Source organism: Alexandromys fortis, unplaced genomic scaffold (assembly GCF_014885135.2).
Source record: "Alexandromys fortis isolate MF-2015 unplaced genomic scaffold, M_Fortis_MF-2015_v1.1 scaffold_14, whole genome shotgun sequence".
Taxonomy (NCBI): domain Eukaryota; kingdom Metazoa; phylum Chordata; class Mammalia; order Rodentia; family Cricetidae; genus Alexandromys; species Alexandromys fortis.
The window spans coordinates 446673-456861 of record NW_026067910.1 but is presented as its reverse complement, the minus strand read 5'-3'; the positions used below and the strand labels follow the sequence as shown (position 1 = coordinate 456861).

At 45.4% G+C, this 10189-nt stretch overlaps 1 protein-coding gene across 1 annotated transcript in view; it reads right to left on the bottom strand.

Moving 5' to 3' along the window:
- Amd1 (adenosylmethionine decarboxylase 1) overlaps nt 1-5963 on the bottom strand; it is a 14596-nt gene extending 8633 nt beyond the window's left edge. Inside the window, exon 1 of the mRNA XM_050138085.1 lies at nt 5521-5963. Within this exon, the coding sequence (XP_049994042.1) occupies nt 5521-5630 (110 nt within the window). The 5' untranslated portion in view covers nt 5631-5963. The remainder of the gene's footprint in view (nt 1-5520) is intronic.
- Between the last annotated feature and the right edge of the window lie 4226 nt (nt 5964-10189).

The window sequence follows — 10189 nt, the reverse complement described above, 5'->3', positions numbered from 1 at the left end:
GCGTGTGCCTTTAATCCCAGCCCTAGGGAGGGAGGCAGGAGGAACTCTAAGTTCAAGGCCACCCTGGTCTATAAAGTGAGTTCCAGGACAGCCAGAGCTGTTGCTGTTAACAGAGAAACCCTGTCTCAAAAACAATAAAAAACTAAAAAACACAAAACAAAAATACCTGAACTATAGTGAATAAACAAAAATGTACACAAGGAGACAGAACGGTGCCAGTAGGCAGACAGAATGAAATCAGATCCAAAAGAAGAGCTACATCCAGTCACCTGAAAGGTTCGTAGAAATGATGGTTACAGGGATTCTATTGCCAGAGACTACCTGAACAAGGTGGCCTGAGATTTTAGTCTATAAATCCAAGTGATTATATCACTTCCTAAGTAAAATACCTGGTTTCAAAGTTCAGTTTACCTAGTCACTGTTTAAAATTCAACAAAAGGCTGGAGAGATGGCTCAGCGGTTAAGTGCACTGCCTTCCAAAGGTCCTGAGTTCAATTCCCAGCAACCACATGGTGGCTCACAACCATCTGTAATGTCTGGTGCCCTCTTCTGGCCTGCAGACATACACACAGACAGAATGTTGTATACATAATAAATAAATATTTAAAATAAAATAAAATTCAACAAAAGCTACCAAATTAGTAGTGGGGGGGGGGGTTCAGGGCTACTACTTACATTAGGTGGCTCACACATACTCAGGTTCCAGGGAATCTGATGACCTCTTCTGCCCTCTAGCACCAAATCCATGCGCACAGCCCCAAACAACTAATAATTTAAAGCTTATTCATGTGCTCCCTTCACGTGAAGTACTCTATGGGGCAGTTTGTCTCAGCACTAAAGCTTGGAAAGATGGACTCATTTTGCTTCAAGGGTCTCTTCTATTCCCTCAAACCATCCATACACAAAAATCACTTTCAGGTGAGTTTTGTATCTAAATATGAAATGTAAAACCATCATGGGAAAACATCTTCCAGACTGAGATTAGCAAAGATATTTAAAATAGGGTATTACAAGAGCTACCAGGGAAAATTATTACCAATAAACTAAATGTATGTACATGCATGCAGTAGCCAGATGACAATTTAGGAGTGTCTGTCTCCCTTCAGACAGGGCTCATGAATCAGCCCACCTCTCACAGGACCCTGCCTCCAAAGCATGAAGCATGATTAATAAAAGCTCAGAGAGAGAAATTGGGGTTCAACCTTAAGACCTAAAAAGCAAGCCAGGCCAACCTGGTCTACAAGAGCTAGTTCCAGAAGAGACTCCAAACTACAGAAAAACCCTGTCTTGAAAAACTATGCAGGGGAAAAAAAATCTGAAAAGCAAGTCAGCCAGCCACTGGCTCTTACCTTGACCTCAGTATGAAATGGCAATCCTGCCTTCACGAATCTCAGAATGAGACTGTTTCTGAGAGCTGTCTCCTCCTGTATTATAATCCTCTGTAATTCTGGAATTATTAATTGCCTGGTTCCTATGGCAAGCTAGTGCGTCTACTGGGATTAAAGGTGTGTTATTGCTGCCTTGTGTATAAGGCTGGCCAGTGTGGCTGTATTACTTTTCTGATCATCCGACAAGTTTTATTTATTAAAATACAAGTGAAATGCCACTATTCAAGTACAAACTTAAACAACCCCCCCCAAAAACAGAATCAAAACAAAAAATGGGTTCTGCACTGCAGAGAGATCAAGTTCAAACCCTAGCACTTGGCCAACTCCGAGTTATCTGCCCAGCTCTAAACCCTAAAGTCCCAGTCTCCTGATAGGATTACAGGTGAGCAGCACTTCCTCAGACAGTGGTGGCAATAACAATCTTGGCAATATACAGGCAAGACACCACCTCAAAAATGAAACAAAATGAAAAAAAAAATATGTGAATCCAAATTTACTTCTTAAAAGAGCATTCCAAGGATACAAGACCGATTGGGAGGGGGGCTCACTTTGCAGATCAGGCAAACTGCAAGCTCATAAAGATCCAGGGCCTCTGTACCTGAGCACCAAGATTAAGGCGCACATCACCACATCCATCAAATTTTATCATTATTGTCTATGTGTATCTGACATGCATGCCACAATGTACTTGTGTATGTCAAAGGACAACTCTAGGAGGTGTCTCTCCAACTTTTATGTGAGCTTCTGGGATGAAACTCAGTTTTCCAGGTTTGCTCAGCAAGTCTTTATCCACTAGAGTTCTTGCCAGACCGAAATCTTAAAGATGTTCAAGTCCACCATTCAGCAACACGTGTGTGTGTGTGTGTGTGTGTGTGTGTGTGTCTATGTAGCCCTGGCTACCCTGGATCTTGCTCTTGTAGACAGAGCTTCAATGCCTACCTCTGCTTCCAGGATGCTAAGATTAAAAGCATGTGCCACAACACCCAGCATTGCATCCTTGAAAGCCGCCCCCCAGGCAATATATTCCTCCATCTGTTAGGCCTTCAGTCTACCACTGACCAATCTTGCCAGATGAGTTTGCACTTCTGTTTTACGGAAATGAAATCTAACAGCGTGCACTTTCGTCTGGCTTTTCTCAGCATATCTGTTTTCAACAACATTCATGTGGGTTTTTTTTTTTTGGCATATATGGTTCATTTATTGTTGGGAAGCATTCTGTTGTATGGCTTTACAGCTATCCATTAGCTCTTTATTTTATTAAAGGTATGTACCAATTCCTAACCACCCCTCTTCCCTTTTGGAGGTTATCACAAAATGCTATTAACATTCTTAAGTCCCTTTATGGAAGTAGATTTCTTGCTTTTGCTAGCAAACACAAATTGACCAATTGGATCCTTCTTAAAACTATATACAGCCTGGTTATGTTAAGGTGGCCCTCTGTTTCTTGCAAGTGTGAAAAAACAATTCTTATTTCTAAACGCATGGTGCAATATCTTTTACTATTTTAAATTTATTTTTAATTTTTTTTTGGTTTTTCGAGACAGGGTTTCTCTGTGGTTTTGGAGCGTGTCCTGGAACTAGTTCTTGTAGACCAGGCTGGTTTCGAACTCAGAGATCCGCCTGCTGGGATTAAAGGCATGTGCCGCCACCACCGCCCGGCTTTTAATTCTTTCTATATGCTTCAAAGGATTGCTTCTTTATTTTAACTGGTCTGTTGATCTTTTAACTTCAGCTTCTATTCAGTTCACATTTCGATAGCCATTGAAGGCAGTATTTTCAGCAATGACATATAAGAACTTTCTGATTATCAAATACTACACACCACAACATAGTTTAATGAGTTCCAAGACTAGCTTGGTCTACAAAAGTTGAGTTCCGGGCCAGCCAAGGATATATGGGGAAACTCCTAAACATAAAACCCTGAAAGTTTATTTTGTTCAAGAGTGGGCTCAAAGTCTGGATAAAAATAACTCAGTGGTGGTGCATGCCTTTAATCCTAGCACCCTGAGGCAGGTAGATCTCTTGAGTTTGAGGCCAGCTTACAGGACAAGTCCCAGGACAGCCAGGGCAACACTGAGAACCCCAGTCTCAAAAAAGAAACAAAACCTTCCACAAAATACCAAATTGTTATTTGACACCTTTAACACATAGCATTTTATATCACTAATACTGTTTTCTCCCCACCACCACCTCGGTCTAAAAAAAAAAAAAAAAACAAAAACAAAAGAACAGAATCAAAAACTGTTAACACCTTGATTGCTGTAAAATATCAGCTTACTTAATCCTATTACCCCATGGTAAGTGTTTCCATTTCAGAAACGTTGCAGGGCTCCTCCAAAAGACTTGTTAACGCACTGACTAGGTAGATTTATCTAACACCTACTGCTTTCCGACACCTTTAAACCCTCATAGTAAATAACCAATGCGCGACTTCTATATTTTGATCGGCCACTGAAAAATAGTGAACTTCTTTCAGTTCTTTCGAACAGTTTTCAGCGACTACTTGCATAAAGCTAGCTGCAGAAGAGTGCTTAAGACTATAATGTGTTAAATGTTTACGAAGCATGTAAAAATCTCACTGAAACAGTAAAAATTTCAGTTGTTTGGTTACACACAAAGTGTGGTTTTCGAACATCCTCAACCCAAGACACATACACACACAGTTTATTTGCCTACATGTGCCTGTGCTCCACGTGTGCAATGCCCACAGAAGCCAGAAGAGGGATGTCAGAACCCCCCGGAACCAGAGTTACAGATGGTTGCACGCAGCTATGTGGATGCTGGGAATTGAATCCGGGTCGGTCCTCTGGAAGAGCATCCAAGTGCTCTTATCTGCTGAGCCAGGTCTAGAGCCCCTTAGACTATGAGGTTGGGGAAAACATCTTCCCTTTATTAAAGGTGTGACAGATTTCAGGCATCTTAATGTTTTTGTAGTTTCCTAGAGAATCCCGTCATTCGGTTCGTACCAAGATTTTCTAGGAGACGCCCATCACAATCACCAGTTTTCCATCTGTGAGAGCAACAAGCTTCTCCGTGATTATTATGAGATTAACGGTGAGGTGTTAACAACTGAAAACGGCACATATGGCAAACGAGACATGAAAACTAAAACCATAAACGCTGCAGCTCCATTTCCCCCTACAATGGAAACCTCCGCAGCAACTAGTAGGAACTGCGTTTCCCAGTGTGCCTTAAAGTCTCGGCAGCACGTGGCCGCCTGGATTCTCTTCTCGCTTTTTGTCAGAAGACGGTTGCAACGCGCAGCCAACATTCCTAAAACGCCCATTGGTCCACACCCTGGAGCCAGGCTCCCGGAGGGCCCAGGAGCTCATTGGTCCGCCTCTCAATGAACCGGACCACGCCGGTTCCTCCGCCACCCCAGTGGCAGCGGCTCCCCGAGGAACACGGCGAAGCCCACGTCGCGGCCCCCAAAGCCGGCAGCTGGAGCCACCGCCGGGTCCATACATTGTCACCATCAGCCGCACTTCTACGCGTGATTCCATTCTCCACAGGGAGACCACCAACCGCTCTGCGCGCGACAGCCTGTGGTCGCGTGTGACTGCCCGGGTGCGAGCGGGGCCCCAGGTCCCTTTGCTCCCGCTGAAGGCATTAAATAGGTCCCGGGGCTGGCCGGCCTCCACCCCGCGATAGCCCTCCGTCGCCGCGCCGCGCTCGCCCGGACCTCCCCTCAGTAACAGGTTACACAACCCAAGGTCAGGAGACGCGGGGGCAAAGCCCCGGACGGTCCCGGAGCGCTTTGCAGCAGGGCACGTCGGGGCGGCGGCGGGCCCAGCACTGCGACACGGCCGCTCCCGCCCAATCCCGCCGCCACGCGCGGCCGCCTAGCCCGCGGCGGGAGGCCTGCTCGCAGCCCCGCGGCCCAGGCCCGCCCAGCTCGTGCTCCGCCCGGCCCTCACCCGCGCCGGCACGCCGAGCCGAACCACACCTGCCGGGGGACCGCGCGCCCCCCGCCCCGGCCTCGTTACCTGAGCACGCGGCCGCGCCGGCCTCCTCCCCTCCCCCAGGCGGCCCCGCAACGGCGGCCGGAGAAGTCAGTTCCCGCCCGCCGACCTGGCCCCACCTGAGGCCGAGCCTCGATCCTCGCCGCACCCCCCAGATCCCCCGCACCCACCTTGGGATGGTGCGAAGATCCCCAGATCCCTGGCTGGCGTCGGACTGCTGCCTGGAGAACCAGACCTCCAGCAGTTTCTCGGTCCCTTCGAAAAAATGTGCAGCTTCCATCACCGTGAGACTAGCGAACAACCAACAACCACAGAAAATCAACTAAATTAAATCTCTTCTCCCGCCGCTCCCGCCGCCGCTGCGGATTGTTCCAGCTGTGTTACTAAAGTTCAGGTTCCTTTTTTTTTTTTGCTATAATTTTATATTAACTTTTTTTAAAAAAAGGACTAATAAAATTTTCCCGGCTATTTTTGTGAGCGAAAGTTGAACGTGAGTCTGTTGGAAATAGAGGCAGATACAGTTCAGTCTCTTGTAGTCCGCTGCTTTCCCGTTAGAGAGAGTTGAGCGAGCGCTAGCTAATGTCGCCGGCCATACTGTGTAAGCGAGGGCGCTGCGTGAGCGCAGACCTTATATAAGGCCTCCTCCCCGACAGGCCAGGAAGTGACGCAATGGCCCCGCCCTCGGGGCCTCATAGGGGCAGCGGCGTGTCAGTCAAGCGTCGCCGAGCGCCAGCTGGCTGGCGGCGGGCCTACTGGGAGTGCAGGCGACTACCAGCTTGGTTGCAGATGGAGCGGCCGCTGTTCCTTGAGCGGGAGATCGCACTGTTGTCCGGCTGGGGACTTGGGAAGCTGGGGTTGCTTGTGGAGCTGTTGGGGAGAGCGGGAGCTAGACAAGGTTGTCCCCCGCTGCAGACAGCTGGTTAGTCGAGGAAAACGAGGGAGCCTTGAGGGGCGTCTGCGGGGCTCGGCGGGGGCGGTGACCACTGCTCGGTCGGCGTGGTGGCTTTGATCCTATGAATTCCCCGCTTCAGCCCAGGGTTTTGGGGTTTTGTTTGTTTGATATATTTTTTTTTTTTTGAAAAAACCATTCTTTCATGTGCTTCCTCGAGACGAACGCTGCCAAGGCTATAAAACTCAACGTTGTCAGTGACGTACGCGTTGCCCGGGGTCGGACTGGAATGCGTTTTAATTCTGCTCGTGCTTTATCTGATGTGGGAATGAATGCCGCTCTCGACGGGTTTACACAATAGCCAGAAGCGTTGTCTTCCTATTTCAAAAGAGAGGAGCAATGGAGCTCCCAGCTTTGGAGGGCTCCGGCGCTATCTACCTCCCACCGTGTGCCTCGCCTAGCTTGGGAGTTGGCGGGGTGTAGCAGCCACCTTTATTACCCCGTGATCCCATAGGTCAACGGGTGGAGATTTAGTTTGCACAACTTTCCAGGAACTAGATTTATTAAGCATAACACGAGATTGTTTGGCAATTTTTGTCTTTGGCTGTTCTTAAAGGGATGAACTAATTGAAAGTATTTCTCTCAACCACCACCACCCTGCAAATTTACAGTGCTGTCTCAAATACCTAAGAAGGATTTTCAAAGATATATAATAATAGTATAAACAGGTACCGAGACTTTTCACTTATGATAAACTAAAGCATAAATTAGGGGTCAAGTGTTGAATTAGTTATTTATCTTTTTTTTAAAAGATTTATTTATTATGTATACAACTTTCTGCCTCCATTTATACCCACACACCAGAGGAGGGCGCCAGATCTCTTTGCAGATGGTTTGGAGCCACCATGTGGTTGCTGGGAATTGAACTCAGGACCTCTGGAAGAGCAGACAGTGCTCTTAACCACTGAGCCATCTCTCCAGCCCAGTTATTTATCTTAAGTAGTAAGAGATGGTGACAAAGTTATTAGTTACTTGGGAATACTGGGGTTGGGGGGAAGTCCCCAATCTTGTAAAATTAAAAACTATCATTGTCAATGACAAAGTGACCTTTCCCCATTGTCATTAAAGAAAACACACTGTTGAAATTTGCTTTCTGCTACCCTGAAGGCTAGCTCTTCTCTTACAAGGGCATGGAGTCACTCGTCTCCATGAGATGAGGTAGGTGCATAGACTTTTGCCATGGTTTTTAAAACATCTAACTCAAAGTGGGAATTAGGACAAAATATAATGTTCCTTATTTATTATAATAGTTATTCAAGGAGGGATGTGGTTATACTTGGAATAAAGATTAAAGGAATATTTCTGTGTTTTACAAGCTGTTCAATTATTTGATGGTTGCTTATTGAAGTAAAGACTGCCTACTAAACCACCTCAAACACTAATTGTGGTATAAATATAATTTGACTTATAATTACTTATAATTAGTTGCTTTTTCAATTACTATTATGTTTTTCCCAACTTAATTTAAGTTAACGAAAGTGCCAAGAATCTTGGCAAGGTAAAACATTGTTAATTTAACACAGGATAACTTAGCTAGTGTCAATGAGTTGCATTGTTTCTTTGTAAAATGTATCATTTTTCTTAAGGGCCAATATTATATTATATTATATTATATTGCTCAAGTCACTTGTACTTTTAACTAAGACAGTTAGTTTTTGCTTATATTTCACAAATTGATTATGTCCAGAAGTTATTTCTCAACATTCTTAAACTAGTCTTTCTTTTTTTTTCATTTTGGTTTTTCGAGACGGGGTTTCTTTGTAGCTTTGGAGCCTGTCCTGGAACTCACACTGTAGACCAGGCTGGCCTCGAACTCACAGAAATCCATCTCCCTCTGCCTCCTGAGTGCTGGGATTAAAGGCATGCGTCACCACCTGGCTAGTCTCTTTCTTTCAATGACCATTCTTTCCCACTTTAAAGAAAAATGAGAGTGATGGCTCAATTGTTACCAGGAGTTGTTGCTCTTCCAGAGGACAGAGCCTGCTTCCCAGGTACACATGCTGGCTCATATTCATCTGTGACTCCAGTTCCAGGAGATCCAGCAGCCTCCTCTCTGGGCACCAGGCAAGCACAAGTTATATATGTACATGTATACATACAGGCAAACATTCAAACACAAAAAATAAAAATTCTTTTCAGAAGTGTTTATTTTACATAGTTTTGCCATCTTTTGCTCTTGTCCTAAGAATTACAGCCAAGGACTTGAACTATATGGCCTAGGCTGGTATTGGCCTTGGGATCCCTCTGCTCCTGTCTCCTAAGTACCAGGATCATGACCACTCATTTTCTTTCTAGTCACTCCCATTGGAATCTTACCCAGTTTGTGTGGAGAGAAGCTGGGGGCTGAGTCCAGAGTTTCCAAATGCTAAACATATGCTGTACTACTAAGTCCGTGTGTGTGTGTGTGTGTGTGTGTGTGTGTGTGTGTGTGTGTGTGTGCTTGTGTGTACATGTGTGTCCTCATCTTACATGTGGAGATCAGAGGACAACTTTGGGAAGTTGGTCCTCTTGTTTCACCACAGAGGTCCCAGAGATCAAACTCAGGTCATCAGACGTGGTGGCAAACCTTTACCCACTGAACCATTTTTCTGGCAGTCTAATCCCCAATTCTAAAACTCTTTGCTTAACTCTCCTTCTCCCTTCTGCTATCACCCATGTTTTTTTCTGTAAAAACTCCCCCACAGGTGGCAAGGTAGATTCATATTTGTGGCCTGTTCCTCTTCATTGCTCCTTCAGATCCCAGAAATGGGTTTTTATCCTTGGGGATTAAATAAAAATGGTAGTTTTCAAGGCCCATATTTGGTCAAATCTAATGGTTCAGTCTTTAAATAGTTTGTGATGTAGTATATCAATCCCTCCCCGCAAAGCTGGGGTTTGAACCTAGGGCCTCAGGCAAGCTAGACCAAATATTCCTAGCTGTACCTGTCCTTCCTGAAACACTGCTCTGGGCTCTTGTGGTAGCAGCCTCTTTGATTTTCCTTTTACATTGGATTTTCTTCCTCACCCTCTCCTCTGCCTTTCCCTTTCTATGCAGTCTTTCTTAGATGAGACTTACTTCATCCAGTTAATACTTTTTTGTGGCCCATCCATCTATAAATAACTTTCAGATTTCTGTCTTCAGCCCAAGCGTTTCCCTTTCATTCAAGGTCTTGGCGGGGCTTGGACTACTCCAAGGCCAAATGAACATCCAGTTGCTAACATACCTAAAAAGGATGCTTCTTTTAACAGCAAAATCCTTCTCCTTCCCATAAAAACACAAAACCCAGTTGTTCCCCAGTACCCTAGCTGACCTTTGCGCCTCTGCCCTTGCCTCTGTGTGATCTACAATATTCATCTGCAACTGTGGTTGCTCAAACCTAAAGGTGTCCTTGATCTCTTTCCCGTAGTTCCTCAAGTGCAATCAGTTACTAGGGCTCATCAAGCACCTACACTATTTCCAAGATCTGTTCTCTTTTCTCTGTCCTCACTTCTCCCATCGTCACGCTCTGAGTCCTTAGACGAGTCCTCTGGCTTGTTGCAATCTCTTAGCCACGTCAGTTGATTGACTTGAGGCAGAAAGTGACATTTTTAGAGTACAAGCCTAGCTTTGACACTTAGAAAAAAACTGCATGTAGGGGTGGTTGGGGCACACACCTTTAATTCCAGCATTTGGGAGGCAGAGGTAAGCAGATCACTGAGTTTGAGTCCAGCCTGGTCTACATAATAAGTTCCATGACAGACAGGTCTACACGGAGAAACCCTGTCTCAAAAAACACAAGGGAAGGGGAGAGCAAAAACTGTGTTATCCTAGCTATCCTTGTTTCATTTCTAAAATAACCTGACTGAAACCAAAACAAACAGAACCCCACCTTACTGGAGAAAGGGATTTATTCTGCTCACAATTCTAGGTT